The 17657-nt window shown below is 44.8% G+C and overlaps 2 protein-coding genes across 3 annotated transcripts in view; one reads left to right on the plus strand and one right to left on the minus strand.

Annotated features, from left to right (window-relative positions):
* On the minus strand, positions 1-2148 carry LOC146629753 (sperm axonemal maintenance protein CFAP97D1). Its single transcript, XM_085357149.1, has 5 exons — positions 2056-2148; positions 766-846; positions 547-665; positions 263-446; positions 1-90 (listed from the first exon to the last, which is right to left on the minus strand). The coding sequence occupies exons 1-5, from the start codon at positions 2146-2148 to the stop codon at positions 1-3; spliced, it is 567 nt and encodes a 188-aa protein (XP_085213275.1).
* A 9711-nt stretch (positions 2149-11859) lies between these two features.
* The window catches only part of LOC146629754 (zinc finger protein 609-like), a 35473-nt gene continuing 29675 nt past the window's right edge, over positions 11860-17657 (plus strand). For both annotated transcript variants that reach the window (XM_085360221.1, XM_085360222.1), the window contains exon 1: positions 11860-12205. The gene's annotated coding sequence lies outside the window, so the exon portion shown is untranslated. The remainder of the gene's footprint in view (positions 12206-17657) is intronic.

Below are 17657 nucleotides of genomic sequence, written 5' to 3' on the forward strand. Positions count from 1 at the left end.
TCAGTCGGTGCTGTCAGTGTTGGAGTCTCTGCAGCTCGCAGACGGCTCGCTGCTCTCCACGGCGGCAAACTTCACCTTTCTGCTCGGCCTCTGTGGACACAGAGACACCAGTGATCATCATCATCATCTACAGGGTTCCAGTATCCAGGGAACCTGGGAGTGCTGAGTGTGCACTGAAGAGCATTTTGTGAAGAGTTCTTACATTCAGCATCTTTGAACACCAGGATGTATCAGGACACCTGAGCTCCCTCCGTCAACTCACCTGTTTGTCTGCTGGCTTTCTCGGGTAACGAGAAATGTTGTCCAGACGACGCTCCGTCCTCTCCCAGTCATCCAACCACAGCTGGCGGCGATACTCTGACTGGCGAGATGTGATTCGTTGGTAGATGGCCTGATTCTGATGGGTGACCAACAGAAGCTCGTGCTTCCTCTTGTTCGCATTCAGACTGGAAAAGATGAGAAATCAAAAGAGAAAACATGACACAGACACGCTGCTGTACGGAAACCCAGATACCCGTGAACGGCTTCATCATGAACACACCTTACCTCCTCAGGTGGTACTGGTTCCTGTGGTCCACGAGGCCTTTGGAGGAAAAGATGTCGGCTAGTTTGGAGGCCAGGAGGTGATTGTCTCTGTCGACGACTGACAGACGCTCATCCTGCAGCTGAAGCACAGAAGCAGATCCCAGTCCCTCAAACACAAGGTGTGTGTGTGTGTGTGTGTGTGTGTGTGTGTGTGTGTGTGTGTGTGTGTGTGTGTGAGACCTGCAGTTTTTTCAGCTTGAGCTGGATGTGAGCTGGTGTCCTGTTGCCCTTGGTGTCCACTGCAGGCAGGGCGGAGTTCACCTGAAAAGGTAAACCCAGGTCACTGTGACTCACCGGTTTATAGTTTTGTTTTTATTGTGAAGGACAATAAAACCAGTTTTTATTGGCACATCATCCTGGGGGAGGTGTAGGTGTTTTAGCATCCCCGAGTTTTTCCTTTTTTCTTTAGAGTCTTTAATTCTTCATCGTTCTGGTCGTCCTTGTCCAGACTTGTTATCAGAGTCCTCTCTTCTTGCTGACGACCTGGTTTCTCTTCATAGTCATTCATATTTAATTCCTGCCTCCTGTGACTCGTTAAGTCTCTGTCACCTTTATCTTGTACTCTGTGTTTAGTTTTACTTCCCGCTCGTCTCGTTGTCTTGATTGTGTCCAGCTGTGTTTCCCTGGTTACCTCACGCGTGTTGAACCCCTCGGCCTGTGTCTGTTGCTGTGTCCTGTTTCTCTGTGTTACTGGAGTTTTGTCTGCTTCTGTTCAGAGATGTCTTCTATCATTTCTATAATCTAACACATTAGTGTTAACGTTTGTCAGAAGCTTCTGCATCATCTCTCAGATTGAAGCTCTGTAAAATAAAAGCTGTGGCCTGTGGCCCCACCTCCTCCACCCAAGTTTCTGATTAATGTGCCATCTACATTTTAGCTGTTTTTGGTTGAAAATGTGAAGGTCAGTTGATACGAGCTAATATTATGATAGGAACATGTGCAGACATTTAATGTCAATTACAAAAATTAAACCAGTCAATGTTCACTTTGCACCAAAACCAACTCTGTTAACGAGCGAGCATTTGGCTGGAGTGTGGGGCCTCCCTGCTGCTGTGAGTCGGGGCGGCCTGCTTCTCCCCACCGCAGGGAAAAGGGTAACACCACCTGGGTCTGGGTGCAGTTCCCCCCTCCAGGGGCAAGGGTACGTAGACCCGGTTCTTAGAGTACGAGAAACTTTTGCGAGATCCCGAGGGCTCCACACTGAGTCAGTCCCCATAGACTTTCATGTTGAAACTTTACAGCAGGAATAACCGTGTTTATATCCTGATACCGAGCCCTAGTTTGGCCTCTAATCTAAACCAGTTCCCACCCGTCCTTCATTATCACCTCCAACTGTAGCTCCTTCAGTCCCACCTCACCTGAATCCAGCTCTGATGGAAAACCAGCACAGAGCCCTGTGTGTACCAGTGGCACCTTCCACCGTTCATCCTCCACCCTTCAGCCTCACCACCATTCATCCTCCACCCTTACCTTCCTGCGGTGGTTTTCGTAGTTTATCTGGTCCCATCGCTGCTGCAGGTAACGGTTGGTGACGGGTTTCAGAGGCTGGTATGACTTGTGCATGTTTCTCAACTGGTGATAACCTGCAGCTCTATCACATCCATCCACCTCAGCAGGAGGTGTGTGTGTGTGTGTGTGTGTGTGTGTGTGTGTGTGTGTGTGTGTGTGTGTGTTTGTGTTTGCAGGCCTTGCAGGTTGTCACCATGGAGATGTACCCCTTTGTGCCATTGCAGCCAGGTAAGTTTCCTATTAATTATTACTGAGCTTATCCTCGAAACTATGCTGAGCACACGCACACCTGGGATGACCATGCTTACTTACACCAGCTGAGTTGTCTTTTAACTTTGTGTCTGAACACACGTCACGCTTTTGCATTTTGTTTATGCTTCATTTTGTGATTTCTGCTCACTCGGCTCTGGTCCTGACTTTGTCTGGTTTCCTTCCTTTTTCTCCAAGTGGTTGCAGTAAGTTTGTTAATGGGGTATCACAAGAAAATGAGCCTATCATAAATAAGAACCAAACAAAGTCAGTCATGGACTACCTTAAAATTCATTGAGTTTTTAATGCAGACAGAGCTTCATATGCAGAGGAAGGAGAAAGGAGGATGAAGATGGGGCTGCCAGGCAAGAGGAAAAGAAGAAGATCTCAAGGAGGTTTGTAGATGTAGTGAAGGAGGACTGGCAGCAGGTTGGCTGCTGGGATAGGAGGAGATGGAGGCAGATGATCTCCTGTAGCGACCTCTAAAGAGAGCAGCTGGGAGAAGAAGTGGCTCAAACCACTGTGAGGCATCTTACAGGGGAGTCGGCTTGAATGGCTAAACATGGATTGTTGTTCATGTTCATCTAAAATCTGCACAAAAGGTTAGAGCAGGGGTCGGCAACCTGCGGCTCTTTAGTACGGAGCCCCGCAGGGGACATGGGAGAAAAAAAATTAGGGAGAAAAAAAAAATTAAGACGGACTTTTGCGAGATCTCGCAAAAGTCCGTCTTAATTTTTTTTTTCTCCCATGTCCCCTGCGGGGCTCCGTACTTTAGTCCTTTTAGTGGTTTAGGAAAATAAATTTTTTTTTTAAGTATTTAGCTGAAGTGTATTTTATTTATATTAGTTCTTTTTTAACTTGTAGTTCTAAATTGGAAGATTATTGTGATATTGACATATAAAAATAAAATTATATTTTATTATTTTTTCATCGCTCAAAATAAGCGTCACACGCCGGCACGTGCAGAGGGGGGGGAGGGGGGCTAGAGGGGCTTGAGCACCCGCCCCTTTCCTGATGGGTGCCCAAAGTGCCCTTTTGTTGAGGCAACTTTTTAAAAAAAATTATTATTATTATTTTTAATGTGTGTGTGTGTGCGGAGTCCTGTCTGTGCCCCTCAACAATAATATTTAACTATTAATCACAGTTTTGCTAAATAAAAGGATCTGGCTTGCATCAGTCACATGATCACATTTAACCAATGATCGCCCTTGACGGCAGAACGCGCTGGTTACGAGCCGGGAACGAGCTCACAAAGAGCACGCGCATTTTTAGTGGTCCGGAGCTGCAGGAGAAACACAAGTTAACTCAGAGACACAGACTGATGCGACACAACCAGTAAGTAGGTGTACAGCGCACACTGTAGTGTGTAGCACCCAGGAGTGTTAGCTTATCACGTACACGTTGGTAAGCTGTCTTGTTGCAACTGACGAACTGAAACAAATGATCGTGCTGTGCGTGCAACAGCGCGACAAACATTACCTGTCCTTTTATTAACTGCACAAGTAGTGCTGGTCATAGCTGCTGGCTACCTGTGTAAGGCTGTCATGGGTCTGTAGCTCTGTCACCGTTTTAGGGAACATGTTTAGTTTTAAAGTAAGTTTCCGGGCTTTTCCTGCCTTTCTGGAGGGATTATATTTCACTAAAAAACGATCTAATATGCATGTCCACATAATTATGCATTATTACAATATATTAAAACACACGCTGTATTTTAAAGAACATGCATTAAGAAGCAGATTATATTAGATTTATATTTTAAATAAGACAAAATTTGGATTTTACAGCAGTAAAATGATTGTATCTCTGCAGTTTAAAAATGTAATAAGCTTTGCCCTGCACAGAGTGGATAGTGAAACAAATGGAATCATCATAAATACATTATTTCATATTTATTACTTCCCCCTCCTCATTGCTTTATTATTGTAGCTCTAGTAATAATAATGTAAGGATTCTGGATCAGCACAGTGATGCCCATAGTATATACAGTATTCTGAAGAAGGTCTAAAATGTCACTGTGTGTGCGTGCATGTGTGTGTTTTATGTATATGGATTTAAAAAAATATATTACTCATGATATAACATTGTCCAGACATGGCTGGTAAGGACATGAGGAGGAAACAGCAGGAGCTGTGTGAGGCTACTAAAGGCAGTGCTATAACATTTTTCTGTCATCATTTTATTATAGATTAAGTGCTGGAGTTGTTAGGTGTGGATAATTAGATTATAGTTTATTGCAATAGCAAGTTGTGCCTTGTTCTCAGATAGACAGCAAGTGGAGAGTGATATATGAAATGATGGGATGGAAGGAAGAAGAGAAGCAAAGAGTGATTCACAGGCAGAGCCTAAATTATTTCTCACAGTTTTTTGTTGCCTTATGGTTCCAAGCGCTGTCACCAATCTTTGCATTTTGTTATTATCTCATGACACAGCTACCATCTCTCCTATGGACTTTTTAATGTTTACAGTCTCAGATCAACACAGCCCTGCCCCTCCCATATTAGACTCTTGGTGAATGTGTGTTGTTGTTATTCAGCCTGGTTCAATGTGCCCCTTTTTAACTTTGAGCACCCGCCCCTTTAAACCTCTCTGCACGGCCCTGGTCACACTCGTGGAAGCCGGTGTAGCCGCCGAAACGCCTGCATTTATCGAGACTTTCAGCCCCAGGTAGGCCAATTATGGATCTTCGGATCCACATTATGTCAGCAGCTCCACCGTGAACTGTGTTAAAAACAAACACGCTCACGCCTCACAGACGACAGCTTACAGTCCTGTAAAGATGAAAGTGACTTCGTACAGCCCTGATCTGCAGACGCTGTGCGCAGAGGTTCAGGAGCAGAAGTCCCGTTGTAAACATATCACGGCAGACCCCACGATGTTTGCATGAACACGCTTTTCACACACAGTTGCTGACGCACACAGCCGGCTGTAGCTTTGCAGCTCACAGCCCGACACACACCAACACAACAGCACAGACGTTAAGGCGGCGAGGCGTGATTGCGGGTAGTGATGCGCGAATCATGAACGAATCGTTCAATACTCGAGAATCACTTTACTGACTCATGAATCATGATTCACAAGCCCAACTGACTCACTGACTCATCCCTGTTGCTGTTAGCAGCAATGTATTAGCTTATAATTAAAATTGTGGAGAAAAACACAACATCCAGTTTCTTAACAAAAAGATTTCTGCTCTGAACTGGAAGAAAAAACCCTGAGTAGAAGCTCACATCAAGACAATAGCTCCTCGGTTCACAGTAGCATCGCTCTGCTAACATGCTAACAGCACATTTGAGCTACTCACCCCCTCCCTCCTGGCTCACAGCTTCTTCTTCTTCTTGGTTGGCAACCAATGTTAAGGCGCATTACCGCCCCCTGGCTCACAGCTCAGTGGACATTTAGATGAGAAAATATATATTTGACACATTTAAGGAAAATACTAATAAAATAAAAATAAACAAAATGTTTATTAAGCAATTTTGATAGGAAATTGCTTAATTTTAGAAATGTTTTTGCTCTTTTTTGCTCTATAAAATAGTTGTTTTCTTTTAGAATCATTCATCTTAGCAGTAGGATTTACATGAAAAGAGAAACAAATTAAGTTTGAGTGAAAATGTACATTTTTTGCACTCTCTGGTCGACTGACTCAGTGAATCAAATGACTCAAAAACCGATTCACTTTGGTGAGTGACTCATTAACACTCGATTCAGTAAAAAGAATCAAATCTACCATCACTAGTTGCGGGTGCCGCTCAGTTACGCCCCGCCACACACATTAACCAGGTAAAATACATATTTAGGCAGAATTTTGCAAATATCTATTTTTCATTTTCAATTATTTTTTTTAAAAATCAGGTCAAGGCTCCAAAAGCCCAAAGGCGATATAACAGTTTTTGTTTCTGGATCATTTTAGTTCAGCTGGGTGTCTTTGCTTTGGTTATATTTCTTTAAGAGTTCAAAATGTGTTAATTACAAAAATAAAATGTAATTTTCTCTGTAGCACTTCATGGATTTCATAAGCAGCACACCTTAGTTGTTCACACAAAGCACAAAGGTAAAAAACAATATATACAGTGTTATCTTCATTTTAGGTGTAAAAAAGTATTTGCGGCTCCCAGTGTGTTTTTTTTTTTTGCGTGGAAATCGCGTCCAAATGGCTCTCTGGGTGTTAAAGGTTTCTGACCCCTGGGTTAGAGGATATGGAACTACATCATGTAACATCTGTCCATTTTAAGTCACTGATCTGGGTCGTGTGGGCAGCAGGGATGCGCTGAGATACATAACCTCTCCATCATGTCCTGAAATCACCCTGGAGTGTCGTCCGGGTAGGACATGCCCAGAGCCCCTCACCTAGCAGGCATCCTGGTCAGCTCCAATCAGTAACAAAGAGCAGCAGCTGTGCTCTGAATGACTGGGGTCCTCACTGACTCCACGACTGCTGAATCCTCTGGAAGAAACCCGTCTATGCTGCTTCCATCCTCCAGACTCACATCGATGCCTCTGTCAAGCTCCTGCTCGTCTTTCCCCTCAGTCATGAATAGGACCTGAGATACTTAAACTCCAGGCATCCGCTCATCCCCAACACGAGCTGCCCATCCTTCTCTCTCAGAACCAAGCATGACCTCAGAAATGGTGGTTACTGTCCTCACCCCTGCACACACGTCTTCAACCCACCCAAGCTTGCGGTCATCACTTGATGAAGCCAGAAAGACCAGATCATCTGTAAAAAGCAGACCCTGAGATCACCAAGCCCGACACCTTTCACCCTGCACCGAGAAATTCTGTCCTCAGAAATTAGGACATGATGACGAACAGCAGCCCTGAATAGCAGCGCCTTTGGCTCCCACACAGACTCAAGTCTCTCTGATACTGAGCTGACCACAAGTGACCACAGCTCTGACAGCCTGGCTGACCTGTGTTCTTCTTAAAGAGGGGAACCACCACCCCGGTTAGATAATCCAGCGGCACTGTTCCCGACGTTTAGAGCCGTAAAGAACATCCAGGCCAGGGGCTCAGTCACAGGTAGTTCTGCATCTTTGATGATGCAAACACAGAGGACTGGAGGTCCTTTTGGCTGCTTTACAACAGGAAGCGCGCAATTGTGGCTTCACTGGATCCAGACTTCCTGGGACTCTCCACAGTGCACGGTTTGGTTCACCTTTAACTTCTGCAGCCCATCTGAGTGTTTGGAGTGACCCCTGCTGGTCAGAGAAATGCCTCCTAGCCTCTTAGCTCCGGGCTTTAATAAGTTTCCCTTCCATTCACCTGTTTCTCTCAGCGGTCAGCTTTAGAAACCTGCTGCACAGCCGCGAGCAGATCGGGATGTAAAGCATGAGCAGAGCTGGAGTTTAAACTCTGAGGAGATAATGTGGATCCCTCCGCGGACTGCAGCCCAGAGACAGCACGGAAATAATGACGGCAGACAAACAGCTCTCTCCTTTTATTGAGCCGTCAGCTCCAGTTAAGCTGAAGGGGGAAAGTGTGCACCGGCCAGCGCTCTGCCTCTGAAGAGGATTGTGTTTCTTGGCTGGTGCGGCTGCTATGAAACCAGAACCTCAGTCATCTATTTCACAGCCGCCGTAGCTGATGCTCTTCTCAAATCTGTGAGAACATAACGGTGCAGTTAACTCTGCTGCAGCGTCACTTGTGTAGGAAGAGGCCTTTTTAAGGAGCTGAAGCTTTGTAAGGAGGAGCAGCAGGTTTATTATCAACAAGTCTGACAAGAAAATCGACGACTTTATGAAAGTGCCTCTTACAGTGGAGCTTACGGCCACCTGTTTTCACTCAGCCTTCACGATGGATGGATTTGGTTTGGAGTTTCCCTCACGAAGCCCCCGCAGAGCTCCGTATCAGCTCCACGGGCTTTATCTGTTCACTCTACTTCTAATTCGCCACGCTGGCAGACTGTCACTCCGAATCACCACGCAAACATAATCCTGATTGATTCACAGTCTAATTTCAGGTGGCACGTGATTAACTCATCAATCACGTCTTCCCACACACTCCAAACACCCCGCCGAGGGGCAGAAGGATGCGGAAGCAGTTTTTTTTTCTCGCCCTTTATTTAGTCTGATGCGTGCCAGGTGAGGTGAATCTGTGGACTCAAATATGAACAATTTGCCGCTGTTATCAACGACAAAACTGCAAACGAATAATCAAAACGACAAAACTGCAAACGAATAATCAAAACAACTAAATAATTGATGCTAAATAACTGTTGAGCGCCAATAAGTTTACCTTGTGGTTCAGGAGCAACTGAAGTATTTGTTTGAAGTATTTGTGTGTTTTTCCAGTTTTCCTTTTTTTCCCTTGTTATGGCCACTTCCAGGTCTGCCAGGTTTCTAACAGCTCTCCTAAAAGGTGTCCACTGTCATTTCAAACATGTCTGTAGTTGTTTGAACCATCAACCAGCACAGATCAACAGGGAGCTTCTGGAAGTATGAAACAAAGAATGTGCAGCTGAACTGAAGAATCCACCTAAGCAGCCGCTTTACTGTTGATCTGGTGAATAGCAGTGTTCATAACTGCACATCTGCAGAGGCTTATCTGAAGAGTTTCAGTCAGGTTTCAGAGCTCATCACAGCACAGAAACAGCTTTAGTGAAGGTTACAAATGATCTTCTTATGGCCTCTGACAGTGGACTCATCTCTGTGCTTGTCCTGCTAGACCTCAGTGCAGCGTTCGATACTGTCGACCACAATATCCTATTAGAGCGATTAGAACATGCTGTAGGTATTACAGGTACTGTGCTGCAGGGGTTTGTATCATATCTATCTAATAGACTCCAGTTTGTGCATGTAAATGGAGAGTCCTCTTCACACACTGAGGTTAATTATGGAGTTCCACAGGGTTCAGTGCTAGGACCAATTCTGTTTACATTATACATGCTTCCCTTAGGCAGCATCATTAGAAGACATAGCATACATTTACACTGCTATGCAGATGACACCCAGCTCTATCTGTCCATGAAGCCAGATAACACACACCAATGAGTTAAACTGCAGGAATGTCTTAATATGTGCATTGAAGGACATGTCCTGGTCAAAAATGACTCCAAGGTTCCTCACAGCGTTACTGGAGGCCAAGGTAATGCCATCCAGAGTAAGAATCTGGTTAGATACCATATTTCTAAGCTTTTCAGGGCCGAGTACAATAACCTCAGTTTGATCTGAATTAAGAAGCAGAAAGTTAGCGGCCATCCAGGTCTTTATGTCTTTAAACAAATATGTAAGACTGCTTACTTCCATTTGCGCAACATCTCTAAAGTTAGAAATATCCTGTCTCAGAGTGACGCTGAAAAACTAGTTCATGCATTTATTACTTCCAGGCTGGACGACTGTGATTCATTATTATCAGGAAGTCCTAAAAACTCCCTGAAAAGCCTTCAGCTGATCCAAAATGCTGCAGCAAGAGTCCTGACAGGGACTAGAAAGAGAGAGCATATTTCTCCTGTTTTGGCTTCCCTTCATTGGCTTCCTGTTAAATCCAGAATTGAATTCAAAATCCTGCTCCTCACATACAAGGTCTTAAATAATCAGGCCCCATCTTATCTTAATGACCTTGTAGTACCATATCACCCTATTAGAGCACTTCGCTCTCGCTCTGCAGGCCTACTTCTTGTTCCTAGAGTATTTAAAAGTAGAATGGGAGGCAGAGCCTTCAGTTTTCAGGCCCCTCTTCTGTGGAACCAGCTTCCAGTTTGGATTCAGGAGACAGACACTATCTCTACTTTCAAGATTAGGCTTCAAACTTTCCTTTTTGCTAAAGCATATAGTTAGGGCTGGACCAGGTGACCCTGAATCCTCCCTTAGTTATGCTGCAATAGATGTAGGCTGCCGGGGATTCCCATGATGCACTGGGTGTTTCTTCTTCAGTCAATATGTATTAACAGACCTCTCTGCATTGAATCATATCTGTTATTAACCTCTGTCTCTCTTCCACAGCATGTCTTTATCCTGTCTTCCTTCTCTCACCCCAACCAATCGCAGCAGATGGCCCCGCCCCTCCCTGAGCCTGGTTCTGCCGGAGGTTTCTTCCTGTTAAAAGGGAGTTTTTCCTTCCCACTGTCGCCAAAGTGCTGCTCATATAGGGGGTCATATGATTGTTGGGTTTTCTCTGAATATATTGTTGTACAATCTACTGTACAATATAAAGCACCTTGAGGCGACTGCTGTTGTGATTTGGTGCTATATAAATAAAATTGAATTGAATAACTAAAACCTTTAATATGCTCTGTAAAGAATTCAACTCAAGAAGGTTGGAAGTCGTTCACTGTGGATACTGGGATTTGTGATGCATCATGGGATGAGAAGGTCCTTCGGTGTTTAAAGTCTTGAATCATTCTTCATTTCCTTTTATTTTGTAGGAAAATGAGAAATGGGTGGAGTGGTTTAATGACACCTGTGCAAACATGAAACTGCAATATCTTTGTACAATTCTAACGAGCTTAAAAGTCAATATTTGGCATGAACACCTTTTCTGTGAGGATCTTCAGGAACAGTTCTCCAGGCTTCTTCAAGGACATTCAAAGTTCTTCTTTGGATGCTTCTGCCTTGTGTTCTGTTCTCTGTCAGGATGATCCCACACTGCTTCAGTGATGCTGAGGTCTGGGCTCTCATGGTGTTCCACTGGGTATTTATCTAAGTATGCTTTCACTGCACTGGCAGTGTGTTTGGGATCACTGTCATACTGAAAATGAAGCTGCTGCACATCAGATGTTTCCAGATGTTACTGCAGGGTGGGTTAGCACTCTAGCACCCACAGTTAGAGGTCATTTTCAAGTTTTGTGTAATGGTAGATGCCCCACGTCATCACAATAACACCATAACGTTTTTCAGAATCACACACTGCATGAATAAATCTTGAACTCAGATTTTTACCAAAGATTTCAGCCAATTCCCTTCAATCATGTAGGTAAAGATAATAAAACACACTACACTGTTTTATTATGTCATGGTCATGGTCATAGGTCAGGTTCACAAGAATTGGGAAAAAACTTTTGTTTCCACTGGATCAACTCCAAACACAAAATAACTTTTTGTTTTAATGCTTTACAACATTATTATTTCAGAACATTATGTGGCTTCACAATAACACAAACATTCATATACTACACCAGATTTACATATTACCGGTGTTGACATCAGCACAAATAACCAATGAAAACATGCAGAATTCCACAAAGCAGGCTGATGGCAGCATGTTAAGAACATCATAAAACACGTTTCATGAAGTTTCATGACGTTTCAGTGTAGCCCCTGCCCTTCAGTGGGAGTTGCTCTCTGAGCTAGTGTAGGTGTGTTTTAATTATAAAAGATACTTAACCCAGATTCAGAAAATTACTGTGTGATAATATATTAATAACAGTATTATTAATGTGTAAGAAGTAAGATATGGCTTACTGTAACCTGAGGTGTAAGAATGAAAGCTTAAAACGGCTGTTGTGTGCGCATGCGCTGACTCCAGGTCCAGATCCAGCTGTCCGGGCTTTGGCTGCATTGTACTCAACAGCCATTTAGCCCCGCGGTGCTGTTTGTCTGTCTGCCGCTGTCTGTGCTTCTGTTAGTGGGAATATCGCCGACGTGGGAACTCTGGGAATATCACAGTGCTTCACGGAATGCCTGGAACTAGCTGTCCCCCCGGCCAGCGCGGAGAAGCGCCCGTTAAACGTCGCCGTTCGCAGCCGCTCTCCGCTTTTCTCCGGGATGTGACCGTGTGATGGCTGCGGTCCAGTGAGCTGGGAGCACGTTGACTGGTCCGCCTGTTTGCCCAGCAGCTTTCGGAGCTTGTCCTCATCGTTTCACCGGGATTTATCGCAACCTATGGAGTGTACATGAATATTGGTCGGACAGGGATTCCAATCGGGGTAAGTGGGGGCCTCGGAGGGGCACCCTGTCTGGGTTTTGGATCCACTTCTTTAAAACGCGGGATAGCCTGCTAGCTATCCTGGGGGTTAGCTCAGGAGGCTAACTGCCGTCTTTGTCTGGAGAGACCGGGAAGCATGCGTCCATCATCGGACACGTCCTCGCCTGACCCTCGCCTTTACCCAGCAGCAAAAATTAAAACCTCCGTATTAAGCCAGACATATTTGCGGATATATTTAACGGTTTGCGTCGCGGTCACGGGGTAAACTGTTCGCAGTGAGCTGCCTGTGATGCACAGAGCTTTTGAAGCATCGCTGTGATGTTTTTGAGCTTCTGCAGTATTTCATTATCTCCTGATGAGTGATTTAGATCAGAGCTCTGGTGTCCTGTCAGACACTGTAGCCTGCTGCTTAATAAAAGCTGCCCCGTCAATGAGAAAACACCACCCGCCGAGAGGTGGTGTTCAACGGTTGTCCGATAATGGATCGCGGGGAGGCTGAAAGCGCCGCATCGGTAATTGTGTCCACCAGGCGACCAATAGGACGTCAGGTTACCCGTTACACGCACTGAGTGTGTCCTGCGTGCTGTCGGTGTGGCTGGGTCCAGCTTCAGTGGCTGCTGTGAGGGCTGCGGACCGTCATGATTGTTTTAAAGTTCAGCAGAGAAGGCTAAATTCTACCTGGCTGGGCTGAAAGTAGCCTGCGTCCGATAATGGATCTCGCTAGCATTGCAGCGGGCCACGGTGGGCCTCGGATTAGCTAGTTAAGCTGTGCTCGGTACCTGCGTGTTAATCGGTGCTGGAGGTGAAGCCCTGATGCCCCAGAGTGTGGCTGGTGACAGTTTCAGGGCTTTAAAGCCGCTGTGGGGCGGTGTTAGCTTTGTGCTAGCATGCAGCGAACTGAGCTCCCGATAAACCCAGCTAACATGAGCTAGCACCAGTTAGCTCAGGTGGCTCCGGGTTTAGTTCTAGCACGCATATCCTTCTTTTACCCAGCTTCACACACCCAGAACCGTACGACTTGCTGCCCCAAAGACACACACATGCAAATGTGCAGGAGGTCCTAGCGAAGGCGATGTTTGAAAGCTAGCCACATGATGTAAATACCCCCTCAGATGGATTTCCTGGATCTGCTTTGTTTGTCACTGTGATGCACAGTTCCTAGAAAAGTTGTAGTTGGCATGAGTGAATTAAACCTCCAGCTGCAGCACGATAAATGTCACATTATTGTGGCTGTGTAACATTAGACGGTGACTGCAGGCCTATAAATGTACTGTATGTGGACTAACCTGCTGGACTGAACTCACTGTAGTGCTCTAATCTCGCTCTGAAGCAACACCTGCATGTGTGGAGACACACAAAAGGGCACAGCAGGCATTGCATCGTTATCTTTGTAGTAAGTACACTGACACTAATGGGAGGTGTGTTAATCTGATGGGGAAATCAATAGATTAGGAGGTCGTGGCTTCTAATCTATTGATGTGTGTTCACAGGCGTGAATTCGCCACCTTTGTTTTTGTGTCCTTAACACGAGTTTAACATGTGCTGATTCCTGTCCGTGTCCATGAAAGGAGCAACTTCCAAAAGTGTGAATCTGGAATTTATTCAACTCGTGGTGACTTTGGTTTAAAATTTAAAACACAGTCCGTACTGAGAAATTGTTCTCTGGGATTTCTGAAGGTCTTGCAAAGTTCTTCTTTGGACATTAGCTGCTTTTTCACTTCACTCTTTTTAAATCCAGTCCTTGTACCTGACCATTTTCAGAGTCGTGCTTTTTTGTTGTTATTGTGTTATTGTTTTTTTTTTTTTTTTTTTGAGCGTTTCTACTCTGAATCATTCAAGCATAAAAGGGCTGGAAGGGTGAATCTGTGTGTGTGTGTGTGTGTGTGTGTGTGTGTGTGTGTGTGTAAATAAGACGCCTGAGCAAAGATAACTCAGATGTTTTAAGTTACAAATTAAAGCTCTTTGTTATGACGAAGATACCAGTTTGTCATATAATGGCATTTATGAAAACTTTGCACATCTCAGCGTGGTGTGCGGTGTTTCCTTAGGAATCGTAAATGGACTGATTCTTGTAGAGCACTTTTCTACTCTCCTGGAGTTATTCAAAGCGCTCGATACAACATGTCACATTCTCCCAGTCACACCCATTCTCACAAGAACTTTCTCTATACTTAGTGCTGTCTAACTACACACACACACACACACACACACACACACACACACACACACACACACACACATTCATACTCCGATGGATGCATCAGACACAACTTGGGGTCAGTATCTTGCCCAAGGATACTTGACATGCAGACTGGAGGAGCCGAGGATTGAACCACCAACCTTCCGATCAGTAGGTGATCAGAAGGTTGAGCTACAGCCACCGCTGTGAATGAATGTGAGAAAACTGGATAAGTGGAAGCAAAAAAACGTTTTTTAAAAACTCTTGTTCTTAAGAAAGAGGGGCAGATCCAGCAAAGACCTGGTGCAGGCCCTGAGAGGTGCATCTGGACCTTCAGCTGATCATCTACTGCTCACTGAAGCTTCATCAGAAATGGTCTCAGTAGCAGGACGGCTCTCAGGAAGCCATTCTTAAAGAAGTAAAGCAGGAGGCAAGGCTGAGGTACGAAAGTTACACAAGAACTGGACTGAAAATGGGTCTGATGGAGCGAAAGATACAAATCATGGTCCGTATGTACGGAGGTGGTCAGGAGAGAGGTCCGACAGTGAGCCTGCAGCCGTGTGTGAAACACGGTGGAGGCTCTGTCGTGGTTCGGCCTGCTGTTCAGCCGGTGCCGTTTGTGACCGTAGAAAAGTACCGTCAGAGTTTGATCCACCCCGCAGTAACATCTGGGAACATCTGATCAGCAGCTGCTTCATTTTCAGCACGATAATGATCCCAGACACACTGCCAGTGCAGCGAAAGCACACCTGGACAAAACACACACAGTGGAAGTCCATGGTGGTTAGGTGTTAGGTGGTTAGGCAGGCATCTTCCATTACTAGGTTTACCCTGGGGCTTCCTCATGCCCAGCTGGAATGCCTTACCCTGGAGTTGAGAGCCTCAACTGGCTCCCATCAATATGGAGGAGTAGCAGCTGCTTGAGAATAACCAAACTCCTCACCCTATGCTAACACGTTGGAGGAAGCTGATTTCCACTGCTTGCATCCGAGGTCTCGTTTTGCTTTTTGAAATGACTAGCATGGCCAGTGCTGACTAGTGATAATAGTGACAACTAGCAAACTAGTCCCACACATTTGATTAGTTCAAAATCAAACCAACTTTTTCTCGATGCAAAGTCTAAAAAAGATGCCCTCTCTCTCTCTCTCTCTCTGTACTTCAAGAACAGTTCCCGTCTAAAAATCTGTTTTCTTCATTATTCGCTCGTTGTTTACAGGCTGTCGGCGGCTGTTTTTATCCCTTTTACTCACTTCTGAAAAGAAAACCTAATTTCTGCCGTTCAACAGGCTTCTGAACAAATGTAAACTTTTTAAAATTAAGCAAAATGCAAAACGCTGTCTCTAATAAAACCGCTCTAACTTCAGAGGTAATGTTCATGTGTTGATTAATGGTTTTCTTTCGTTTTTCATGTACTGCAGAATACTTTTATAAAATCCCAGAACAGGAAAATCTCCTTCATGTTTTTCTGTGTTTTATCTTCAGCTGCTTTGACACAAAGGCCTCACTGTGACGCTCACATCTTTGATAAAGTCTGGAAAGTGTCAGCTTCCTTTTTATAGATACAAAAATATATAAATGTACTGATCTGAATTATAATATTTCTGACTGTCTGAGGAAAAATTTCCCAGATTTAAATCGAATCGAATTGAATCAAATCGTGGATCGAATCGATTCTAGAAATGAGTGACGATACCCAGCCCTAGCACCCTATGCATATAAATATCCTGCAAAAATGTCTATGCCTATGCCCTATTGGAAACCCCCATTGAATTCATTGTCGAGGCAAATTAAATAATATCTTATTTAAAGCATTAAATTGTATATATGTACTACAATAACGGTTGTTTTGCAAGTTTTTCCTGGTTAAAAGTGAGATTTCAGTGTGCGATGATGCACAGCTGGCCCACAGCGAGTGGCTTTTCCCACTGTGTTTGTTCACAGCCAAAGTCCTGATTTATACAAAATCACCGTTGACGTAAGTCAAAGCTGTCAGGTAGAAATTTGTAAGCCGTGTGTGGCTAAAGTTATCTAGGGAGAAAAACCCTTAGACCACAGCATGAAAGTGGGAGTTTTATTGTTTTTTCAGTGTGTATTTAACATGCAGACCTATTCTAGTAACCCCTGTCCTCATTGGTTATCTCGAGCAGGGCAGTTACTGCTCTGTTGCTACTCTCAGACCTGATAAGCTGATGCTTCACAGTAAACAAGGACCCAAAACATGCTGAGAAAGCAACCAAAGAGCAGCCCAAGAGAAACAAGGGCAGTAGTGTTAAATGTCTGAGTCGATCAGCGGACTTCAGGCCGGCTCGGCATCCAAACAGAAGACGCCACCGTGGACAGAAAGACCCAGAAACGGGCAGCAGCTGAGGCGCCTGCAGTAAAGGTCTGTCTCTCAGGGAGGAAGCATGTCGAGTATGAAGTGTATTTTCTCACTGAAGCCACTTTTCGCTGTAATGTTTGAACACGTTAACGGTTAAACAGGATGCGGGTGTTTCCACTTCTGGCTCTGACAGTTGCATGACAGAGCTCTGCAGGTGAACCGTTCTGTGTTTAGTTTGTTTTCTGGCGGTTGTCGCATCAGGCCCAGGAGGCGCTGCTGCTCACTTCACCCTCATCACCTGAACTGTGACTAAACCGATGAAGGTTTGCACGTGTGGTTCAGAGATGTTTGATTCTTCAAAGTAAGTAAGGAGGAGTCACAAACCCGTCCTGAGTCTAATCTTAGAGACAGTTTGGGTGCATGAAACGTGGTCGTCCGTGTGCAGCATTGTTGGAAACTACAAGGAAAATTATGAAAGGAACAATAATCAATGACTAATCTAAAAGGACTGGAAACTGTTCAAAATGAGAGGAAATTATGAGAGAAACACAGCAAATGACTCATTAACATCAGAAAGGGAAATGTGAAAAATGATTAATGGACAGAGTTGGAACAAACTGCTGTAAAGCATGGAAACGACGACACGTGAAATTATTAGAAAGAACAAGAAAAATGTAAAAACAGCAGGAGCTGCTGCGGCTCGCCACGGCGCCGCTGTATTAGGACCCATAATGTCAATCGGTAGAAATGAGGCGTGGACAGCAACAGGGCTGGAACCGCGTGGGCTGACCTCTGACCTGTACCGGTGCGCTCACCCTCACGGTCTCGTGTTGGGGATGTTTTGTTTAGCTTGAGGTTGAACCTTTGGCCTCGAGGTGTTTTTAACCACATGGTGTCGTCACGCTGCTCAAAGATGTTTAAGAGCTTCTGTTCCTCAGTTTGAATTTCAGGATT

The sequence above is a fragment of the Diplotaxodon limnothrissa genome, linkage group LG7 (genome assembly GCF_057381915.1).
Source record: "Diplotaxodon limnothrissa isolate DT_005_m linkage group LG7, D_limnothrissa_male_GT1.1, whole genome shotgun sequence".
Classification (NCBI taxonomy): Eukaryota; Metazoa; Chordata; class Actinopteri; order Cichliformes; family Cichlidae; genus Diplotaxodon; species Diplotaxodon limnothrissa.